Below are 24,207 nucleotides of genomic sequence, written 5' to 3'. Positions count from 1 at the left end.
CGCTGTGTACGGAACGTGCCCTTCCGGCCTGGTGTGCTCTGCACGAGGAGGTTCCCTGCACAAGCCACCACTCCCTCCTTTCATTTAATATTTTGGTGATGTCTTACTCTGGTTATTGTTTTAAACTCTATCTTGAGTTAAAGATCTAAAAATTGTCAGAAACCCAAGAAAGCTCTCCAAAGAAAATACATTTTCTAAAGATTGTCAAAATAAACAAATGTGCTTACAATTATGAAATTTAGAAAACAAAGCAGATAAATCAATGTATTGTTGTCAGATCTTACAGAGCTAAAATGTAATGTGTTATGATAAAATAAATTATTGTAATACTAGCTGTTACCTAACATTGCTAATCTTCAGATCTCATTTAGAGATGGTAAACAGGAGATGCTTTGGGGCAGACCACATAGGTAGGCAGATGATATTCACTCCCTCACTGACTCCCTCCTGACTAAATCCCACTGCCCTGATGATTCTGACATTGACTGTTATTGGTCATGTCTTTGAATGCTCAGGCTATGTTATTTATGTAGCAGGTATGTAAATGTTGCCAACTCTTACGATTTTATAACGTCTGAAATAGTTAAATACTGCCCATACTAAAAACTTCAGCTGTTGTTATCAGACCCTGCACTGAGGGAACTGGGTTTCCTCAACACAAAACTGAGCACCAGTGACTATTTAAAGATGTCCAAGTAAAGAGACACTGGAAATCATGAGTCTTCAATGACACAACAGCAGATGGCTCTTGAAAAGTCCAAGAACTCTCTATTTCCTAAATTTCATTATTGTAAACCAATGTCAGGCTTTTAGGAGAAACTGGGCTTTTTCCATATTACAAACTCTCAGCCCTCAGCAGCAGAGTCAACACCGCAGCTCATACTTATCCCTGGTTCTTGTTGCAGGCATCTGGTGAGGTCATGTGTGGGACCGGGAGAAATGCGGGCTCTGGAGCCTGTTTCTGGCTTTGCTGTAGGAGCACCATGGGCAAGACCGTCCTGTGGGGTGCAGAGCAGAAGAAATGAGGACACACAGACCATCGCGCCGGATGAAGGCAGGCCTGATGGTTCAGTCTTGACGCCAGCGCTGCAGCCATAGGCATAGGCAGTGAAACTGGGAAGACGCGACTCTGGGCAGGAGCTCGGGGTGAGGAGTTGCAGCACTTTGAGGACCGGTGTGGAAAGAGGAACTGCGAGACACATTGTTGCACGTTGCACAACCGAGGCGTGAGTAAAGGTTTGGAGTCACTGCCTGGGCAAATATGGTCCCGCCTGGATTTTATTTCCTTATTCCCCATGGGATTCCCCCTTTGCCTCACTACACTTCAGTGCCTCTGTATAGCCAAAAGTAGCTGTAGAATGGGATGACTTTATATTTTACTCATAAGTACAGTTTCTTGCACCAGTTGCTGGTGCCGAGTTGCACAGAGGGTCCTGCAGCGACTCTCCAACTGTCCCGCTCCGCTGGTGAGGAGACCCCTGAAGGCCCCGGGCAGAGGCAGCTCCCGGGACAGCGAGCGGGAGGGAAGAGACCCGTCCGTCTGTCCGTCCATCCGCCGGCCGCGCCTCGGAGGTGCGCTGGGGAACGCGGCCGTGACGTCACGGTGCGGTTGCCATAGGGACGCCTGGGGTCGCACCTGACGGCTGTCGTGAAGCAGCGAGAAGAGAGTGAGGGAAGGAGGAAGGGGGAGTCTAGGCCAGGCCCGGCCCGGCCCGGCCGCCTCCCCCCCCCCCCCCCCCCCCGGGCCCGCGGGGAGTTGGCGCCGCGCCCCGCCACCCCCGCCGCGTCGGAGGCAGGAGGAGGAGGCGGCGCTGCCGCCGCCGCTGGCTATGTAGGGGCCCCGGTGCGGGCGGATCTGGAGGCCGCTGTCCGCCTCTGGAGCGCGGCGCCGGGGCCGGGCCCAGCGGGATGTTCTCCAAGAAGCCGCACGGGGACGTGCGGAAATCCACGCAGAAGGTGCTGGACACCCGCAAGGACCCGCTCACCCGCCTCAAGCACCTGCGCGTCCTCATCGGTGAGGCGGCCGGCCGAGGAGGGAGGGGGGGGATCGGCGCGGGGGGCGCGGCCCGGGGTGCGTGGGGCCGCCGGCCCCGAGCCCCGGCGTAGGAAGGACCGGGAACTTCAGCGGGACCGGCCGGGCGCCGGGGCGGGAGAGTCCGCCCGGCCCATCCTCGCCCGGCCGGGCGTCGCCTCGGCAGGGCGGCCGCAGGGAGGGCCCGCCGCCCGGCATCGCGGGGCCGGCGGCGGCGAGGCACACGCGGTGGGCCGGGGGCAGCCGGGCCGCCCCGCTCCCCGCTGCCGTACCGAGACACGTACCTTTACACCGCCCTTGAAGGTGGAATCCGTTTGGCAGCTGTGGATGGGGGCGGAAAGCTGGTGTGCTTCCCCGCGAATTACTCTCTAGAGCTACATAAATGCTGGGAAGTCGGTACGCTTGAAAAGAAGTGGCTGGTGCGCGCTAATGGTGCCTGTGACTCCCGAATCCATTTCCCCTAAACGCTTACAGTAACAGCTTATGTTCGTGTATGTTTTCAAGGTAAGAGCTACAACGATAAGTGCTCACCAGAGTAGATGTAGATGAACGTTCATACAGCTAGTGTGAAAACACCGTTGGTGTTTGGTGACCAAACAGTTGGTCAAGGAGGGATCATAAGCACTCAAGTACTGCCACAGTTCCATGTGAGCAGCTGTTTAACCTGACCAGTGAATTAGAAATTGTAATTACACGGGATAATTGACTAATGAAAACACAGTGGAAAAAGCTCCAGAGTTAACTATTCCAAAATATCTGTCAGTTGGATGTGTTTGTAAAAATCTAAGTCATTGTCATCAAACTGTCCTTGAAAAAACAAAGTTTGCTCCGGAGCGCCTTTTGGGCGCTTCAGTTCTGTAAATGCATGTGTTGCTTCTGACAGTTTATCAGCACGTGAGCAGGGCTGGGTCAAGGGCAACTGCAATCTGTATTTAGCACAGAGTACTGAATGGATTATTTCGGGTTCTGCCCACAGTCTGAGGGTATTTAAGTACCTTGTCCTTGGCCTCCAAAGCTGGATTCTTTTCTTTCAAATGGAAATGGTCATTGCTCCCTTTTTTTGTTTTGTACTGTGTTTGAAGGAACAGGTGTTCCCGTATGGCAGCATCTGCTGCTGCATGACTTATTTTCTGCAACATAATAGTTATTTAGACTTTTGAAATGGAGAATAGTTGGGTACCTAGCTATCCAAGAAACTTCAGGAATCTACTGTATCCTCTTGCCTCACTTAGAATGTTACCACTCTTCTTAATTAGCTGTACTGAGCCTGTTGTGGCTTGCTTTATATTGCTTTCTATTTATTTTAGCTATTTCATCAGATGAAATTTAAGAGGAAAGAGCATTATAAAGAAACTAAGTAACTCCCTGAATTTAGGCTTCCTGGCTACAGTATGTTGAGTATTTCTAGTTTTGCTTTAGTCTGCAAAACAATCTGTGATTTTGATCTGGTCTGTTCTAGATTTGATATTTCTGTTGCTTCTCTTTTCTTTACAAGATTTTCCTTCAGCTTTGTTAATACTTGGACGCATGCTGTAAGATGGAAGCCATAAACTGTGTCAAGCGGATGCTCTTTATCTAATCTAAGGTTTCTGCTTACTGGCTGGAGGACAGACTAAATCTGCTGGGGCATGTTTTCATGTGATGGCCATTCCCCTTCTCACCCCTCGCACGTTCGTTTGTCTCTGCCATCGAAGCACAGCTCCCACATACCCTTTTTCTACAAGTTTGGGAGAATACAGCGTATGACTCTGTAAGTAGGGAAGGGTGTAACAGTACTCTTCAGCTTGTCTGTCTTGGATGCATCTACAAGATTTTGTCGTGTAGATAGATGCATGAGGTACAAAAACAAGGTCTTTTTTTGGGGCATGGGGGATAGGGTATTTCTGTACATATTCCTACTGTAGTGCGAGAGAAGTATATAGCAGATTATTTGAGATCTGTCTTCTGTCATCACCTCCTTGCCTTATTCCTTAAATTTCTCTGCCCCCTAAACTGGCTTTCAAAGTGTAAGTTCTATGCCCTTTCTTCTCCAGTTCTTTCTTTGACTAGTCTGCAGGACCAGGTTAAAAAAATAATGTGGTCACATGAGCTAGACTGCTGCCTGAGGTGGCTTTGCAAGCAGGCACTGTCCTGCAGCTTGAGCAATGTAGTGCTGCATTTTCTCTTCAGTGGCAGCTCCCCCAGCATAGTAATGGGCATGTTTCCATGTGCTCAGGGGAGCCAAGCTAACTATTGGCAGGGGAGTATCCTAGGGTAGAAGGGAGGAAGTCTCAGTTCAGCCCTCTTCAGCATCCTTATGAATGAAAAGTTGTCTTGTTTATCACTCTTAGGTCGTGCATGTTGGAGGCTAAAAGCCTATCAGGAAGAGAATTCTCTGTTACTTCGCATCCAGGAAAAGGAGAGAATTTTTTCTTGTTCTTAAACTTAAAATCCTTTCAGTAGTCCTGCAAGGTGTATTGAACCAGAGTTACTTTTTTTTGCTGCACTTTTTAGTCTTTGGTTCAGAAATGATAAACTGAAGCATGGCGTTGGATTCGTGGTTAGGACTGGAGGGGAGGAAAAGGAGTGCTAGTTTGTTTTCCCTCTATTTTATCAAAGCATCCAAAGCAGCAGTTCTCTAGTAAGCTAAAATAATGGAATAGTCACAAAAAGAGGCAGAGTGCTTGTGAATTACAGACTTCTGGTAGTCTATTAGCCAAAGAGGAGAAATCTAAAAAAAATTGTTATGGTGAAAGATTGACAGTTGGATCCTGCAGGGCAATGGTGCAAGTCTGGCTTAATCTAAAAATATTTAAATAGTATGATGTGGTTGTTAGTAAAGACCAGAAGAGACTGAACAGTTTCAGGGGACCTAATATGAAGCCAAGTGAATGGATAAGAAAAAGGCAGGTGACATTTATTTTTAACAAATTAAAAGTAGTGTACTTCAGATGGAATTATTTAAATGCCTTTTACAAGATAACTTAGAATGCAGAGAGTTGTATCTTTTCAGGAAAAAGTATCTTGTCGTTGATGACAAATCAGTTTAAAGTTAGTAAAAAATTAGCCTGACTGCATAAAGAATATTAGAAAATCTTGTGTCTTTCTAAAACAGTGGTGTGCAATTACACCAAATATCATTGCAGCTTTAATAGTCTAATTGCTGTAGTCAGCGTACAGAAGATTTAGAGATGGGAATGACTCAGATGAGAGTAAAACTTTAATGTGAAAAGACATTGAAAGCTTTGGAATCCCTTTCTCTAGGGGCGGATGGTGAAAAATATATAAACATATATGAAAAAGACTAGGAAATAATGTCTGTTAAGGCCTACTGATTTTGAATTTACAGTAAAAGGTTTTTGGCTTGGGAAGTTCCTGAGTGCTAGACTAAATATCTGTTATAGGCATACCCAGGCAAATGCATTTATAATTTTTTTTCTGAAACTCTTTCATAGATAACTGCTCTTTGGCGCTTCCCTCGGACAGTGACAGTGCCCTGTCTCTGGCTGGTTCTGTGTTCTGCTTCAGTATGGCTCTATTCAGCCTTTTTCATAATTCAGGAACTGAGGAAAATTCAGAGAAATTCAGGTGACTAATTCAGAATTGACTAAATTATTTGTTAAAGTAAATATAATACGTGACCAATTTATGCATATCACGGGCATAAGGTTTTTTAAATAGAGGTTAAAGCCTTTAGGAAGCCTCCAAGTAGTAATAAATATTATTACTAAGAAAAATCGGAAAGAGATTGAAGTTTTATATCCTGGGACATACCAGTCTGTGAGTAAAGGATATCTTCTTTTCATTGTTTTCCTGCTGCAGTATTTTTCTTGAAACAACTGGAACTATCTGCTTTAAGAGATTTGATTTTTTTTGAGGTGTATTAGTTTCCTGCCGTAGGGAAGTGTTCCCCACCACCCTCCTTGTTTTTTTTCTCCTTCCTAGTTCTGGGAAGTAACTTTAAGTCTCATACAGTTCCCTAATGCGATCTTGGTCAGTAAGTGACTTTTCGTGAAAGTATTCTGTCTTGTCTCTATATGCAGGAAAAGTTGAAACAGTTCTGTTTACTGTGAGCTACTGCAGTGGTTAGAGCATATCAACAGTGAATGGGAAGGTCTAATGGGATTCCCTTGCGGTTGGTATGGCAGTGGCTCAGCCTTGTCAGAAGCAAGGCCCTGCTGTAACGAAGGCTGCTAGCTGCAGTTAGTGGAGGTGTGATCACAGACTTCTCTAGCAGATAGAAGTGGAGGCACATAGTGTACCTTATGGAATTAGGTATTGCCTGCAGAATGAGGCCTGTGATTTCCCAGGAAAAAATATTTTTAAGCAGTCTCCAGTGAATTAGCAGCTAACTGCAATTTTTAGGATCGTTAAGAAATAACATGGAAATAATATTGCATTGTTCTTATAATCAGGGTTGCACTGTTTAATCAGACTTCAAAATCAAACTGAAATTCTGTGGTTTTAAAATGGTAGTTCACAAAAGTTGGTTCTAGTAATCCTTCAAGCATCAAATCATGCTTGATTTGTCCTTTTGTTAATACAGTGCTTTGAGAAATCTGTAAATAATAGATATGTGACCTTTCATAATGTCATACCTTAATGATGTTGACTTCTTGTTTTGTTTTCATTTTGATATCAAATATGTCGCTGCTAACTGTTGAATTTGTAGTTTCAGTCAGAATGTGTAAATATATTTAAAAAAAAAAAAGCGATAACACCCCTAAATATTTAATGATTTCTGTGTAATCTTGCTATGTGCAAGCAAGTTGAATATACTTGGTTTAAGATTTACTTTTAGGGCTGAATTCTTAACAGAATTTTTTTCCTTCATTTTTTTTTTGTAGAGTGGGAGTTACAGATCTGTAATCTGTTAATCCAGAGTAAAGGAAAAATGAATATATCGTTCCTCATAAATTATTTTGTTTGCATCTGACATCTTAAAAATACGCTGCTTGTATCTCTGGGACTATGGAGAGAATGCTTGCAAAATGCAATGCTAAGAGAACAGAGTATTTCTGCATGGGGCTGTTTTTTCATTATTTTGTTTTGTTATTCTTGGTGGTTGGTTAGCGCTTGACATCTAATGTAAGTGATCTCTGAAAGGGAAAAGTCAAGCTATGCTGGACAGAATGAAACAGGCTGCATTGAACATCCATTCTGATATATTAAACAATATATCTAAAGGGAGATTGCATTTGTCTAAAGGGATTTTAATTTAAGAAATCTATTTGACTGGCTGTCAGCCCTAATGCTTCAGCTGGATGGCATTCATTGGTGTTGCACATCATGAACATCGCTCATTACAATATCATATATAAATGAAAAATATAATATGAAATATCATATAATAAATGAAAAACGTTTTATAGTCGTTGGAGTGAGAGGCGAGTGAGAAGCTACAGCAAAAGTAGCTGCCTGGAATTTTCTTTGGAGATAACTGTTCCAGAAGTTTCTGTGGATGTGCAAAGCTATATTATTTTTGGCAAGAGTTGTAGGTTTGGGGTTTTTTTCTTTCCTGGTAATTCTAACTGCAGAGGCCATGCCGTCACTGTAATTCATGGATTTGGCTGTGGGTTTAGTGCAGTTTAAGAAATTAAACTTGATGTCATGTCAGCCTTGACTTAACCCTGAACCCATTCTGTTCTGTTTTGGCCAGAAGAAAAGGGGGAAGAACTGCTTTGCTTCAGGATTTTGGCTGAGGTTACGCTCAGCTTGCAGAGAGCAGCAGTGGCCAGTGCTGCTGGCTTGCAAGGGTAACGGCTGGAGTCGGATCAAAGCCCCAGGCTAGACAAAGGGGCAGCTCTGACCACTGGGATGCTGAGGAAAGGCCTGTGTGGGTTTAGCTTGGGCCAGTTCGGAATGAAAATAAGTACATCACTATGGAAGTGTTTGAAGTTGTTCAAATAAAAGTTTAAGTTCTGGAACGTGCATGAGTTGTTATGGAAGTGTTTCTTAAAAGTTTACTAGCATAACTCTTCTGGAGTCTGCAAGCAACCTGAAAGAATTAGCCTGGAGAGCTGTCAGCTGCTTCTGGTCGTTCCAGTAGAGCACTGGTGTTGAATTCTGTAATGGATTGTGTGTAGATGATGTTCATTGGTGCTGTTAACCTGGTTGTTAATTCGTGATTATTTTTTTCTTGTATGTTTGTATCTAAAAGATGGTGTCAATCAGGAGTTCAGACTTGTCTGATGCAAAATAGAAGTCCATTAAAAGACTTCTTGGGGTGTGTTCCTTTTTCAGTACCAAAAACCTCAAGAATATTTTCTTTGACAAGATTACCTTTTTAAAAAATTGAATTGTTATTGCTAAATAGCTGTTAGTGATCAGAAACAGTATGGGCTAAGGTGAAGCCCTTGTTTAATAGATTTGCATTTGTAGGTTACTATTTGAAGCATTGCGGTTTGTTATCAGGCCTCTTTCACTTTGACAGTCTGTTAACTAAGCCAGATCCACCAGTTAGTTTTGGAGGCTTTCCACTTAACCTTTGTAAATGACATGCTTTTCTATTCAAGAGACTGTCTGTATGTAACTGAACCACTTTACTGTTTTGCTGTAAAGCAGCTGTTAAATTCTTCAGCTTGGAGAATTAAGAACGAGTAAGTTCTGTTGGCCATTTTGCTTGTATGGTAACTGAAATTGAGGACACTTGGAAAGCTCTTGCTTTTTAATGGCGTCAACTTGTTATGAATTGATACTGAATGCTTCAGTGTATAAGCCGGCCTCTGCTTTACAGAAATAGAACTGGAAGTCTGGCCATCTTCCAGGTCATTGTTTGCTGCAGTTGTCACTGGTATTTTATTTTTGCATAAGGATGAGGGAAAGTGACTTAAAAGCAAGTAAGTCTCGGAATGAGACAGGGTAATGTTTTCTTTATAATAAGTGCTGTAACAATTTCATGTATGAACATACTATTAGATTCTGAAATGCTTAAAATTGAATGTAAAATTAACTACAACTTGATCTGTAATGATGTAGACTATTCTGTTAAATGCTATGGTAATTTTCTGTGATGATTTGTGTGACTTCGTGAATGTTAATGTTCTCTTCAGAAAAGTTAATACATACCTAAGATCTGTGTGTGGGTTTTTTTCAGTTTTAAGTTCACTATTTTGATTGTTTACCTTTAAAGTTTTCTCCTGTGTATTTTAATTTCATACAGCAGGCTATCATCTAAATAGGATAGACGCATTTCCCTTGCTAACTCACATAATTTATAAATATGTAACAGATGTTGTGGATTAGTTTGTAATATTTTATAGGGTAATCTGTAGAAAACAAAATAAACAGGGATGGCAAATTGTGTATAGTATAAGTTAAAGCCCATTGAGATCCTCTTCCTACAGGGGATTGGGGTGTTGTACATGTAAACTTGTAAGTTTTGCAGAATCTGGCTCAGGTGATTCCCTTACAAGTTTAAATATACAGTAAAAATCTGATTGCTTTTTCTGGTTCATGTTTTACATTTGACAAAGTAATTTTTTTAAGCTCTCTTGAGGTACTTCTGCATTGTAATTCTAAGTATGATATGCTGTTCAAATAGTATCCTCCTTCTAATGCCTAATATTAAAGGGTTACATTTTTATTGAAATACTTTTGTGGATGCAAGTTATTCCTGGTTAAAAAGGGATGTGCTGATAATTGAACCATAATAAAAGCATTGGAGCAAATGCATTTACTCTGAGGCAGAGAGTGGCAGAACATTCCGTGGCAGAACAAATTTTCTGCAAGAAATTTTGGCCTGGAATCTTCCCTTCCTGCAGTTACCACTGTGAACACTTAAGTCTTGAATATCTTACTGAGATACTTGAAAAGAATGTAATCTTTCAGACAGTTTTAAACAATTGACCTTCAAAAGAGTTGGCCGTTTGAAAATATAGGAGAGTTCCTAAAAGGAGAGTCATGTGTAAGCACAGAAGTTGGTAGAAGAGGTGGAGGTTTTTTTGTTTTGATTGTGTTGTGGGGTTTGGTTTTTGTTTTTGTTCTGTTTTTCTTCAGTCCTTTTTTGCTACAGCTCCAGTCTATAAGGTGGGTAATAGTAGAACTTCCAAATTTCAGTGAGTGTAATGGAAATACGAATTCCACTTGATCTGGTACTTGAATGCTCTTGTAGTGAGGGTCATACAAATAGCTTAGATAACTAGTCTTCCATTTTTAGTTCAGTTCTGTTTCATGCATCAAAATAAAACAGAAATTCGTAAGCTGAATACAACTTCTAAAACCTAAACCAGAAAAGGTAGCTTACCTTCTTAATGCTGAACCTAGAAAAAACTAAAGTTACTTTTAGAAAAGTTTTGTGGGAGGAAGAAAAGGACAGAGGAACTGTACAGTCTCTCTTTGTGCTTAAATGTAACTTTTGCCTTAAAAAAGAAAAAAAACAACAAAAAAAACCAAACAAAAAGCACTACTGAACAGAGTTAATGCAGAGATCAGATTTATACCAATTTTTAAGGAAAAAAATCAGCTAAGATCCATGTTTCTCGTGTGAAGCATGAAGAGAGCTACATTTTCTTGGAAAACAGCTTCCATAAATGATGCTGGAAATCTGGATTTTAATGTACTGGAACTGTGCTTTGTACAGTGCAAGCTTTAGTTTTCACGTTGTTGGAATACAGTAATGATCCAATAACTTCTCCATCTCCCATTCTGAGAAACTTTTCTAAATATTTTATATGGTGCCAGATCTATTTCTGAGTCCTTCCCTCCTCCCAATCTCAGCATAAGTACCAAGAACACAAGGAATACATTAATTTGTGTTAGTTACATGAATCTGTGGTAGGAGAATACAAAGTTCTGTTGTTTATAAATAAATAAATGAAATTAGGGGGGAAATTATGTTTCTGTGTGTAATCCCACTTAATGTAAAAACAAGGCTCTGTCTCTCCTCTTAAAAAGGCAGAAAAGAATAAGTAACCAAAGCAGACAAGTAACTTCCTGCAAATTCCCAGTTCAAGGCTGTGTGAAGAGGACGTACGTATGCTCCTTGTGGAGGAAATGAATTTTACCTCTGCATGCAGCATTTATTATACTTTGGGAGCGCGTACAGAAGAGACAGTGACCTAGTGTGGAGGAAATGGTTTAAGATGAGAGAACTGAAAAGCTGTATCTTCAGTTGGTCACAAGGATAAAGGTGAACTGAATGTTTTAGAGACATTTTCAGCAGGAAAAAGATGTGAGACCCTTAATTAATGACGAAGGCTATAACAACACTTTGTAGCTGGAAGTTCTCATGTTAAAGTGGTCAAGGAAAGCAATAGTCTTTCCATGCATGTATAAATTGTGTGGATTGTGCTCACTATAGAGGTAGCTATGAAATGGAATGATGTATGCATGTGGCCAGACTAGATGGTTTCCAGATCAAACTCTTGTAAGTTCTACGTTATTATTTCCATGCTGGATCTGCTTTTTGTACCCCCATCTTCCTTCTTGGCATAGTTCTTAATCAGGGTATGCATAATGAGTTCCAAACTTCTTGACCAATGTAAGTTTCCATATTTCTGGACCAGCAGCTTACTGAATCACTATAGGTGTCCTTCATTGATGAGCAGACGTTCTTTTCTGCTCTAGGTGGCAAACCTATCAGATGCACAAGTGTGCTTTCATCCACTTAGAAGGAAGGATGTTTTTCCACATTAACAGAAATAAATTGTGGGTTTTTAAAAAAGTATTATTTTCAGGTAATGCCAGGACAAAATTCCCATTAAATAAAATGTTATATTTTTATTTTCTTCCATCTGAAGCGAAAGAACTTATTGCAAGAATTCAGTTGTTGTTAAGTGTTTGGTTTGAATTCCAAAATCTTGCTGATGATTATGCTATCAAGTGTGATCTTGGGAAGAAATCAGGATGAAGTCAGGATGAAATGCATTTACTAGAAAAGTTGCAAAGTCAAGGAATTTTTTACTTTAATCCTACTCTTGCAAGCTATAGCTGTATTCTGAAGGTATGCTTTTAGTGTTAATTGGTTGTTAATGATGATAATAATACATGCAGGTCTACCAGTGCTCCTCTTGAGTCTTTTCTGAGGTGGTTGGCACTGCATTGTTCTTAAATAAATAAATACAAAATAAATAAATATAAGACCACCCTCTGAAATCCCACCCATTCCACCCCCGAACTCGGAACGGCAGAACACCTTACCACGGTGCCAGCTGTATGCTTGCAAGCGTCACACAGTAATTGTGGGGTAAAAAGAGTCGCTGTTCAGCTAGTTATGTGGGCAAGCCTTTAGTTTGCCTCCTGAAGAATCTAGGAATAGTGTCTCCTCCAAAAATTAAGAGCTGTTGTGTTGAGTCTTTAAAGAATGTTTGGTTTTTTTTGTCTGCTTCAGAGTTGACCCATGTCTGGGGAAAGAATGAGGGCCTATTTCGGGAAATGAAACACTTAATGTGCCTGCAAAAATGCAGCATTCCTGTGTGTTGACTGGCAGAGACCCTGCTTGTTTAACTGCTTCCGATCTCTTTAGTATTTGGAACTAGTATTTTTTGCTCCTTTGCATCAAGTGAACCATCGCACTACTTTCTATGTGTGATTGCCATACAGCAGTTAAATGTATGGGCTTAAAGATTATCTTCTGCCACCTTCCTTTCTCCTGAAAGTCTCAGTCATTGCTTTCTTTTCCCTTTTAATCCTCCTGTCTTTAAAACCTTTCAATTTGCCTCTTGCTACACTTTCTTGTCCATAGTCTAGAACTTGCTTAGGGTTCTGCCTCATGAGTGGAACTGGGTATAATAGTTATGCCTATGCTCAAGCAATAGCTCTGTTTCTTGAGTACTTGCCCTGACCTCCTGAAAATGGTGCTCTAGTTTGTTTAAAGCGGCATTGGTTTTTATTGGCCTTGCTTGAATATTTCAAACTCTAAGCTCCAGCAGTTTAGCTGCTGATCTGTAAGTGGTGTGACAGTTTTTGCGGAAATGAAGGTTTGGTAATCCTGTAGATGGTCAGGCACACCCTTGCCTCTCTGCACCACTAAGTTTATTGCTAGTGAAGTTGCCTTTATTTGAGAGTTGATCTTAGCTGTCAATATAGCACTGTCTTCCCCAAGAGCACTGTGGCTCCACTACACTGATTATGCAAGGCGTTGACAGAATGCTGCAAAAATTCAACAAGTATTGGAAACTTTGATAGCAAGAGTTGTGATAAAATTGAGATGACAGTCCTCTAGAACTATATAATGAAATAGAATTGAAAACATGCCATGCTTTTGGCTATCCTTTCAATTGATTGTTTCTGTGTGTTATACTCTACCAGTTGTATATCCAGTCATGTGAGATGATAAAGATTTATGTCATCCTAAAAAGTGTTAAAAATACTATGATCCAGTAAAGTGAAAGATGATACCTCAGTGTATGGAGCTGGTGAAGGGTGTAAAGGTTTTGTTTGCCTCACCTTTCTTCACGTTTTTTGGTTGTGGAGGGGTTTTTGTTTGGTTTGTTTCACATCAGTATTCTGAAAGGGGAGAGTTTTGCTTTTTAAAATACTGTCTCCCTATTCCTCTGTGCTTCTATACTATTGTTCTGTCTGCCTAGTCTCTCAAGTCTTACGTAGTTAAATAACAGGACAGGGAGTGTCTTTTGGTTCAGTACTAAGTACTGGGTACTAAGTACTAAGGCTTGAAAGAATTTATTAAAACGATCAATGTAAAAATAATCTGGGTAGATCAGCATGTATTTCTTCAACTGAGGATTTGCACAAAACCACCTAGGGGGTGTGGGAGGAGAGTCTGGAAACCTTCCTGGGGTACACAAGAAAGCACATCCCTCTACAATCACAATGATCTTTCCAGCTCAGGATATCCCTGAGGTCCCAGCTTCTGATCTCTTGAGACCACACAATCAAAGGAGTACAGAGGACTGGGCCAGACTGGAAAGGAAAGTGCGTGTTGAAACTCGGAGGGAGTAAAGAGGCAGCAGTGGGAATCCAGTGCTGCTCTTTGCTTCCTCCCAACCTGTTTCTTTACAGAGCGGAGGTGGTCCTCGCATGCCATCCTTCTTCCACTTTCTTAAGTAAGCTTAGTTGTGTCTAGCAATTACAGCTGGGGACAGTGATGGTCTTTCTGTTGTAAAGTTTGGACAGTATCGTTAGCTTTATTTCTATTAAGTGAACAAAACAACATTAATCTGTACAGTGCTAGTCCTCATGGAATTCTGGTTCATGGCTGGGGACTGCAGGCATTACTGTCATGGGAACAATGAGCATGCAAGAAGACACTGCTTCCTGTTTTAAAATTCACTAGGCACTTATGGCATGCTATATTGAATTTCATTAGCTTCAGTTTACAAGAATGAAAACTTCAAGAACTTCTTTACCTATAATAATTTTTCTTTTAAAGATCTACAGTTCTTAATTTGATAATGGAATGCAGTGGTTGACTGAATATTTGAAAGAAATAAAAACAATGTTCTGTTCTGTTTTTCAGAGAATGCAGAATCAATTGATCTCAAACAGTTTTTCGACCTACATTTCTCACATATATATTATGTGTTCTTTGAAAACTTCGTGACTATTGAAGTAGGCCTTAAACAAAAAGGTAAGTGTTTCAGATAGAATGCTTTTTGTCTTGGTAATTGTGTTTTTGTTATAAAATAAAGCAGGGTGTTATCAATAAAGCTGTGTGTCTGTGGTCACAAATGGCAACATTAGCTGTGCAGAAATATGTGTAAGCACTAACTTACTAACTTTGCAAATACAGACAGAGCAATTGGAGGTGCATGCAGTGGAGGCGAGCAAGGAGAGTTTCTTCTCTGACTGGTTTTGCCTTTTTGCAAAGTGTGGGTTCTTAAGGCATTATACTTTTTGTGTTCTGAAGGCTTATTTTGTTCTGTTTAACAAGATATTTTGTAACTTTTTGCACATCTAAGGATCTTTGTTGTTCTTTACGTTTTGTTTTGACAATGAAAGTATATCTATTTATTTTTAATTGCATATAGGTCACAAGTCTCAGAGAGAAGAGTTAGATTCTATTCTTTTTATTTTTGAGGTAAGCTAACTTTTGAATATTTCTGTATGAGTGTTTTGCTTTGAATTAAGTCCTATTAAATAACAACAGTGCAGCTATTCTACAGTTGCCTGGAAATATGCTTTACATTTAACTGCATTCCTTTTTCCTTTTGCTTAGAGTTGAGTGTATGTGCTTTGTGTGAGAAGAAAAAGAATTTGACTTGCAGTTTTGCAGGAAGATGTCTTAACTGGAAAAAGATGTTTTCTGCATCTGCAGATAGTTCATTACTTTTTGGTGGTGTAGTTTCCCCCCTTGCCCCGCAATGTGTTATACACTTTGAAATTCTTATAAATGTGATCTCTATTAGCTGTGACCTTTTGACCTTTTGATTGCATGTTCTCTCTGATTTTTCTCATAATAGACTACTGCTGCAGAGTTAGTTTTTATAGATCCCTTTTATTTTCAAGAAAATGTATTATTTGAAAATAGCATTTCACAATATCCTTACCAAAAGCATATATTGACTTAATTGAGATGAATTGGATACTAATTTATTGAAATCAGAACATTTCTGAGCAGAGACTATAGATCAGAAATACCCTAGAATGTCAAGTTTTTGTCTTTCCTTTTTGATGAAGGCTTCTGATTATAGAATAAGGATTGTGGTTTTTTAAAATACACAAAATTGAAAGTTGGTGAATGCTTATCACATGGTTGAATAGAAATTAAAGATTTATTTATTAATTAGTAAGGTATGTTGGTGCTTAAAACTGTTGCAAGGAGAGTGAATCTAACGAGAGCTAGTTCATTTGTTCACTAGTTACTACATGAAGAGATATTAGGTGACCTGTGCTTTGGAAACAGTTGCACAGGCTGCTGGAGGGCCACAGCCAGGAATTCGTTTGGTAAATCTGGTTATTTACAAGTTGCTAATGCATCTAGCATAAATGTTGAAGAGCTACATAATAGATTTTTAACTGCCTCTGTCACTAACTGTGCTCTGTTTCTATACCATCTGAAGATGATCATTCTCCAGTCTACCTGGAGAGGTGTTTGACCATTTTTGCCTCAGGTCTTTTCCTTGTTGTGTTGCTGTAGCTCTTCACCCCTTTGCTGAGAAGGCAGAAGCAAATGTTTGCTTGTGCCACACAGGCAAGTTGACAGCTAAGCATCCTAGTGTAAGCTACTATAATGGTGGAATAACCTAATACAACCTGTTGTGAACCAGAGCAACTGAAACAGATACTCATCCCATTCTACTCCCTATGCTGTAAGCAGCATTATCCAACAGAGAGGCAGTGGAGCCAGATAAACTGCAGTAACATCTGAAGTCCCCAATGCAGGACTTGCCAGACAGTCTGTCAGAGCCTTTGGACTTCTTAGCTTTAGGAATGGAATTATCTTGAAAGGACAGTAATGCTTCCAAGGAAAGCAGTGTGGAAATTTCCTAAATTAATCCCTCAGTTTCTGATCTGTGGCCTTTGTGAAAGTGTTCTTTGGTCTTCCAAGAGTGATATCTGCAACATAGGTCCTTGGGTTCTATTTTTTGTAGAAAATTTTGCAACTCCTTCCAGAAAGGATTCATCAGAGATGGCAATTTCATAGTATTGGTAAGTTGATTTTCTTCTTTCTTTCTTTTATTAAAAAATATTATTTTTTATTAGTAGTTTGTGCTACTCATTTCCTTAGCCTTTAAGTGGCATAATGGGGACTATGGTCTTGAAACTCTTGCAAGCTAGAGGAAGAAAAAAAAACCCAAAAAACCCAAAAAGGAAACAAAAAACCTAAAAACCCCCACCAATGTAATGAATGTGCTTCTAGATAGAATTAATTCTGGGAATCTGGAATGGAAGGTAGAACAGTGGCTGAAAAAGAGGAAGGGCAGGTGGAAAGTTGTTTTGTAATTATAGAATAATAGAATTGTAGAATTACTAATGTTGGAAAAGACCTCTAGGATCATTAAGTCCAACGTAATTTTTTCTCTCTTAGTAATAAATTTCAAAATTGGGGTGAGGTCTGGATCTGTAAATGGGGAATTCTGATCTTATGCACATTAATGACTTGAGAATCATTTATTTTTAATGTATGCATCCCAAAAAGTCCTTGGGGAAAAATGTTATGGGTTATGAGGAAGCTATGAAAGGTGATCTTTTATTTTCCTTCTGGCATTGAGAGAGTTGCCTGAGGATATCAAGTTCACCAAGATTAAATTGGAGATTGCCAAGGACTTGTTTAAAAGTTACTAGCAAGTCTGACCGAGAACTCTTACATCTTACTTGATAAAGAAAGAAAGAACAACCAACCATAGATATTGTTTTCCTTCTTTTTAGGGTTGATTTTAAAGAAGCTTCTTCACACTGGAAATTCATTAAAGGTATTGAAAAAATTTGCATACTACTTTTATCTAAAATACTTAAAAATACAAAGAATGTAAGGGTGAATTTTTATGGTAAAAGCACAGGAGTGAGAACCAGATCATGACTTGTGTGTCATGAAAGAATGACTTCAAATAATCAGCTTTAGCTTGGTAGAACTACTCACAGTAATAATGAGTTTATGTAGAGTAGCTAGTGCAACTGGCATTTGCAGCCTGTGCAAATGGCTTGAAGGATTTTGCATTAAAGCAGAAGTAAGCTGTAACCATTTATTGTTAGGGGCAGCAAAACTGGTTTTGGGGCTCAGGCTGTGGTTTTGGGGCTCCGGCTGTCTTGGAAGTAGAAGATTATCTATGCCAGAGAGACTTATTGGTCGATAGCATAATAACAGTTGACCGTGGGAAAAAAGCCACCCAAGTGTAACATGTAGCTTTGGTACAGCAGCAAACAACCATGCCACTCCTTTGGAAACCAACTGCAGGCTTGGCTGGTGCTGAAATTCTCCAGTGTGAGCGCCAGGAGGGGACTGCTCTAGGACTCCATCGCCTTTCTTGAAGGACCTGACGAGGGTAGAACAGGTCCTTCTGCTGCAAAAATCTCCCTCTGTTATAACAGTTCATGAACACATTTAGAAATCTTGTGATAGCCCTCCTATTTTCTGAAAAATTCATGTGGCATCTTGCAAGTGCTATAGTCAAGCAAGTGACTAGACATGTTGGTTTTCTTCCGATTCTTTCAGAGAAAACTGTCTGAAAAAGATTCTGTGAGGCAAACAGCAGTAAAGGTGCCAGGGTTGTCCTTGTGTTTCAGCAGGAGCAGCAGATATGATAGCTTGGCTCTGCTGATTGCTGGTGGTCATGCTGTCTGTCAATTCTCTTCTACCACTCCCCCTCTCCTTCTCCCTCTAGGACAAATGGAAATGCTTTTGTGTGTTCTGGGACAAGCTAACTTGTTCCTTTTTTTTTTTTTTCCTTCAAGATACGGCGAGAGGGAATACGTCTCTTTCTTTTGTGGCTTCAAGCACTTCAGAATAACTGTAGTAAAGAACAATTATGGATGTTTTCCTGCTTGATTCCTGGATTTTCATCACCACAGTCTGAATATGGCCCCCGAACACTAGATAACCTTATTAACCCTCCACTTAACGTTCAAGAAAGTAAGTAATTTGGTGGTATTGCTCAATTCTCTACATAATTCAATTCTTGGCACAGAAAAGGCAGGTGGAAGTAACAAAAAACTAATATACATATGTACCCAGGGAGATTATGGAGCTGTTGATGAGTTTCTTGGCAGTTTATCCGGTCTTCTTCCAATAGTAACTTTGTCTTTTTTTGTTGTTTTTCAGAGTGGGTTGTTTTTAGTTTTGTTTTGTCTCTTTTTTTTTTTTTTTTTTTTAAATATGGCTATACTAGCTTAACACATAGTAGGTGAAAATAAACTGGCCAATTTTATGTAACTTTTAAGAATTACAAGCCGATGCTGCATCTACTGCAAACTTGCAGAGGCAGATTCTGCTTATGTTGATCATTTGCACTGGCTTTGGCCATGCTCTAGGGAGCAAGCTATGCAAAGCAGTTTCTGGCATAGCCTTCAAGAGAATGAGTGGTTGTTAGGGCAACGCGTAAAGCCAAATGGTTAATCTTCCTGCTGTGTCTGTGTTTGACCAGGCAATTAAAGCTGTGGTATTCTTGTGGCTCAGAATCTTCCAAAAGTACTGGACCTTGTAAATTGTAAAACCTGAGGTCAGAAAGGTCTGCATCAGTAGAAAGGCTTGAGCATTCTGAGATAAGCTTTTTTTATATTTTCTAGATGAGTTTTTTTTTTTTAAAGATGATTGTTATCTTGACTGTAATCAATAGAGTGAGGATCATTTTTCTCTTAAGATGAATCTTAAAACAGCTTTTCAAGTGTTCACTCTAGCAGTAAGTATCAGATACTGGTTACTTTGGGGAGCGTCTTGTCTCCTAACTCAAACTATTCCTGTTAGTAGGATTTTAAGCTCATTTATTAATGAATTGCAATTGGGTGGGGTTATAAGTGCAAACTGTGCATTCATGTAATTGTGGATAAGAAGCTAACCACTTTTTCCTCTGAACATTAAGTGCTGTTGCCTTTTTTTCCACCTCCACCCAATGTTTTAGAGCTGACACAAGCATTGCTTGTAGAAGCAAAAAGCGTCTCCTTGACCAGTGTTTAAATTTACTGAAATTTAGCAGATTAATTTTGTGGCAGGATAGCTCTGCAGATAAAAGTTTGCCACATACTTTAAGCCCTGCTTTGGAGTTATATTGTGTTATGTCTCTACTGTGGGAAATAAGGAACAAATCTTAAACGGGATGTAGGCAGCATAGAAATGCAGAGTGCAAAGAGTGAAATGCAAACATCCTGCTTACAGGAGCAAGAGGAAAATAATCTCTGAACTAGCCTCACTGTAGAGGCAAAGGAAGGATAGAGCTAGTAAAACTTAACACAAATGTAACCGATCAACTGCTAAATGAAGAAAATCATGAGAGATGTGAATAAAAACTTGGCATTTGTGCAACACTAATGTTACACTATTGTTTGCATAAATTCCAAATGAAATGGATTATGCCTTTTGGAAAAATTGGGTCTTGGCAGGTAAATTCCCAAGGTGCATAGGGAGAACTTAGTCATTATCTGCTCTATTTTTATGTATATAAAGAAATGAGTTATATGGTGGTTTATTAGCCAAAATATCCTAATTTTCATTAATCTGTGGGTGGATTGTTTTGCCTGTTACTGTCTCTGCTTTTCCCAGTATGTTTCTACTTTCATAACTTGGTAGATATTTATGCATGAGAAGAAATGGTCTAAATGTTAGGTGTACTTTTTTCTTCCTTCCTATTTTTTTTTTACATAGCTCAAGTGACTATAGAAGAAATCACTCCACTTGTTCCTCCACAATCAGGAGATAAAGGACAAGAAGATTTAACAAGCTATTTCTTAGAAGCACTTTTGAAATACATAGTAATTCAGGTATGTTCTATAGTTTTCAAGCAAACAAATATGAAACAAATAATACGTGTTTGTCCATTCCAAGAAGACATTTACTAGTAGCACTGCAAATGTATATAAAAGTTTTAAACATTCCTCCCCGTTGTACTTCCCTCAAGTGTCCTTTGTAAAGAGCAGGTTCTCCTAGAAAATCTTCACTTGTCTTCTGTGTGAAGGTTCACAGGTCTGTTGCCATAGGGTCTGGCATCAGATTGCAGCATGGAATAAAACCAAGACTTGTCAGTCTTTTACAGCAATGTTGATTCCAGCTTCCTTCCCATTTTCATCTCCCCCTCCCCACCCTGTTGCCTTCAACCAGTGGAGGAGTCAACTGGGCTTTGTGGTGGTCAGGGACTTTGCTTTTCAAATGAAGGGGAAACTTCTGACTGAAAGCATTGGATTTTCGTGATACGGGCTCTTAATGAGTCCCAAACTTTTGCTGGCCTTTTTCCTAGGTTTATACTTGGGCTAGCTGACAAAACCAAACAGAAACAGGATGTCAGACTCAGTGGTTTGTTAAGACTTGGGACTGCTGTTGTCTGTGCTTAGGGTTATATTTTTTCTCCAGCTATCTTTCTGGAATTTCTGCTGTTACAGTAGATTAACTATACAGCCTCTCCATTCTTTAATGGAAACACTGAGCTACTGGAAAGCCCTGGTTCGTAGAAATGCTCCAGGGTGTTAAGAGTGTGATGCAGAGATTATGGCTTTCTAGCAAGAGCTTGTGGGGGTGTTTTTGTTTGGTTTGTTGGTTTGGTTTGGGTTCCTCTCCTCCCCCACCTCCACCCCGATCAACAAGATGTTTACTATCCAGATCTTGCAGGGAAGGTTTCCATGACTCCTTTTGGTATCTTAACTGTACTTTCTGGGACTTCAGTTTTGGGAGTCTTGTAAGTTCAGGCGTAATACAGTACACTGCATAGAGAAAATTTGGGATTACTGCTACAGCTGAGCAAGTGAACCTCTTTAAAAGAGAAGCAATGGGAAACAGTACATATTCAGAATGCTTCAGATCTGACAAAGCTTATGAATTAGGTTCTGCTTGAAAGTAGCAGCACTGCTGAGACTACACTTGCTTAGTGGCATTGCTGTGTGAACACCAGGTAATAAGATCTTGCGGATCCCAAGCTACCTAAAAGGCAGATTATGCAGCTGAACTGTGCACAGAAAATGAAGGCTTGGATGGGTATCTAGTCCATGGTATGCAACTCAAGTGCACACGATGTCTTTCCCTTTGTACTCTGACACTTCCATGGTCTTAGCCAGTACTTCAGATGCCTAGGACAGGCAGATGGATTCTCCAGGACAAAGGTGGAAACTGCATGTTGGGTTTATTATAAAGGAGAACTTAAAATGCTTTTCAGTAGGAAAGCATTTCATAATGGGGAAGCCTTAGCACTTGTGATCCGTTAAAGTAAAGTTGAATTACACAGATCTAAAGTTGTATCTTTTGCTGCTTGTGGTTGACAGATTTGTTTCATATTGCCAACTGCACAAATAAATCCAAATACCTATTATAATGATATATGGACACTTGTTAGTCAAAATGTGTTAAAAGAAATTGTCAAACGAATGTTCAGAGTAGCCTGGGTGATTGTCCTTTTCTTATAAAACATTTTGAAATATAAAACCAGTTTTATTAAAAACAATCAATTTGAGTTTACTCCTTGACTCAGCAAGATGACCATAAAAGCAGATGTATTTCTGTTGGCTTCAATATTTGATGTGTTTGAGTTCATTTTGAAGCAACATTTTGGAAGAGAACGGTCTTTGTTTCATTGATGTTTCCTAGCTAATTTCTGTTCCATCTTTCTAAAAGTGTTTATTAAAATGCATATGATTTTGTTCCAAAGAAATAACTTTTGAAGAAGATATTTCATTGGTGGGCTTTCTCTTCTACTTCTTGATGTTTGTTTACTTTATCCAACTTCTTTTTTAAGGTTAAGAGTTTAGAATGGAAGAACAAGGAAAACCAGGAAAAGGGATTTTCATTTTTATTCTCAAATTTTAAGAAATACTACTTACCTTCTATTTTCCCAAACATCTGTAAGGAGACCAGCTTGTATAACCCTATACTTGGTAAGTGTTAACACAGCTGATAAAATCGTTACATTCTCTCTAATAGAGAGTATAGCGAAGTCATCTTTTGCTTGAGTCATGTTGCCCATAAAGAACATTCTCCAAAAGTGTTTCTTATGAAAAAACATGTTATGGTTCCTGTTCATGGTTTCTCTGTTTATGGAGGCACTTGACCCTTTCATTAGAGTCAATCTTGCTGTATTAACCTGATTCAGGTAAATTAAATATTCTTGTAAAACAGTTCTTTAATGTGACATCTGTTGTTGATTTAAGTTGTGCTCTGAAGAGAAACTACTGCTGCTGTGATAAAAGGTGTTAGTGTGCTGTTCTTTGGGGGATATTGGCTTTGTCTACACATAATCATAGTGGTTGGATCATATGGTGCTTGCTCAGAGGGGAACATAATGAAATTCAGCAAAAGCAACTGTAAGGTCCTGCACCTGGGGAGGAACAACCCCACACACCACTGCAGGCTGGGGTTGACCTGCTGGAAAGCAGCTCTGCTGAGAAGGACCAGGGAGTGCTGGTGGACAGCAAGTTGACCATGGGCCAGCAATATGCCCTTGTGGCCAAGAAGGCCAATGGTATCCTGGGCTGCATTAAAAGGAGTGTGGCCAGCAGATCGAGCGAGGTTATCCTCCCCCTCTACTCCGTCCTAGGGAGCCCAGAACTGCACGCAGTACTCCAGATACGGCCTCACGAGTTCAAGAAAGGCAGGGAACTACTGAAGAGAGTCCAGCGGAGAGCTCTGAAGGTGTTCAGGGGATTGGAGCATCTCCCTTATGAGGAAAGGCTGAGAGACCTGGGTTTGTTCAGCCTGGAGAAGAGAAGACTGAGGGGGGATCTTATCAGTGCTTAAAAATATCTGAAGAGTGGGTGTCAAGAGGATGGGGCCAGACTTTTTTCAGTGGTGTCCAACAACAGGACAAGGGGCGATGGGCACAAGCTGGAGCACAGGAAGTTCTACTTAAATATGAGGAAAAAGCTTCCTTACTGTGAGGGTGACAGAGCAGTGGAACAGGCTGTCCAGAGAGGTTGTGGAGTCTCCTTCCCTGGAGACATTCAAAACCCACCTGGACTTGGTCCTGTGCCCCCTGGTCTAGGTGTGTCTGCTCAAGCAGGGTGGGTAGATGAGATGATCTCCAGAGGTCCCTTCCAACCCCTGCCATTCTGTAAGTCTGTGATAGTTCCAACAGGGCAAAGTTACTTATGTTTGTGTCAACTGTATTTTGTCAAGAGCTTGCAGTAGGAAGAGGCAGCGAGGGTTTAACACAGTCTTTAAAGCTGATGGTGCTAGAATATATATAGAGAGTTGAATTTTAGGTGTTTGCTAAGCAAACCTAACTAGAGTTTTGCTCAGAGGTTTTTAGGCCATTCTCAACCAGAACTTTGCAAATCTTGATTTTGCTAGCTCAGGTTTGCATGCACCCATGCAGATGTTGGTTGTAAGCCAAGTTCAAGGCTCTTGTTTGCAAAGCAATACCATGTATGCAGACTTTAAACTGCCATTTCGTTATTTGAATAATATGGACACCTCACCGCTCCTCTTACCTGTTGATTCAGCATCTCAGAAGGACTGGTAGTGATCTCCAGATGCAATTTCATATTCTAAATCAAGCTGTCAGGGAAGCTTGTTGAAAATGTCTTAGTTTCTGCCAGTCCATGTACATGTATTTGGGTTGTGGCTTTCTTCAGACATGGATGTTTCAAAACCATGTTCTCCTGGGAAAGACAAACAGTGGACCCTCTCATCTAGGGGAGAAGAAATAGTATAAATCCATCCAATA

At 40.2% G+C, this 24,207-nt stretch overlaps 1 protein-coding gene across 4 annotated transcripts in view; it reads left to right on the top strand.

Moving 5' to 3' along the window:
- Nucleotides 1–24,207, top strand: part of RALGAPA1 (Ral GTPase activating protein catalytic subunit alpha 1) — a 143,036-nt gene that overhangs the window by 6,689 nt on the left and 112,140 nt on the right. For all 4 annotated transcript variants that reach the window (XM_064460276.1, XM_064460275.1, XM_064460274.1 and 1 more), the window contains exons 2-9: nt 906–2,014; nt 14,430–14,540; nt 14,941–14,990; nt 16,504–16,561; nt 17,282–17,325; nt 18,305–18,482; nt 20,208–20,323; nt 22,282–22,420. In XM_064460276.1, the coding sequence (XP_064316346.1) occupies nt 1,909–2,014; nt 14,430–14,540; nt 14,941–14,990; nt 16,504–16,561; nt 17,282–17,325; nt 18,305–18,482; nt 20,208–20,323; nt 22,282–22,420 (802 nt within the window). In that variant the 5' untranslated portion in view covers nt 906–1,908. The remainder of the gene's footprint in view (nt 1–905; nt 2,015–14,429; nt 14,541–14,940; nt 14,991–16,503; nt 16,562–17,281; nt 17,326–18,304; nt 18,483–20,207; nt 20,324–22,281; nt 22,421–24,207) is intronic.

The sequence above is a fragment of the Phalacrocorax carbo genome, chromosome 9 (assembly GCF_963921805.1).
Source record: "Phalacrocorax carbo chromosome 9, bPhaCar2.1, whole genome shotgun sequence".
NCBI classification, from domain to species: Eukaryota; Metazoa; Chordata; class Aves; order Suliformes; family Phalacrocoracidae; genus Phalacrocorax; species Phalacrocorax carbo.
This window is presented reverse-complemented; position numbering and strand designations above follow the sequence as displayed.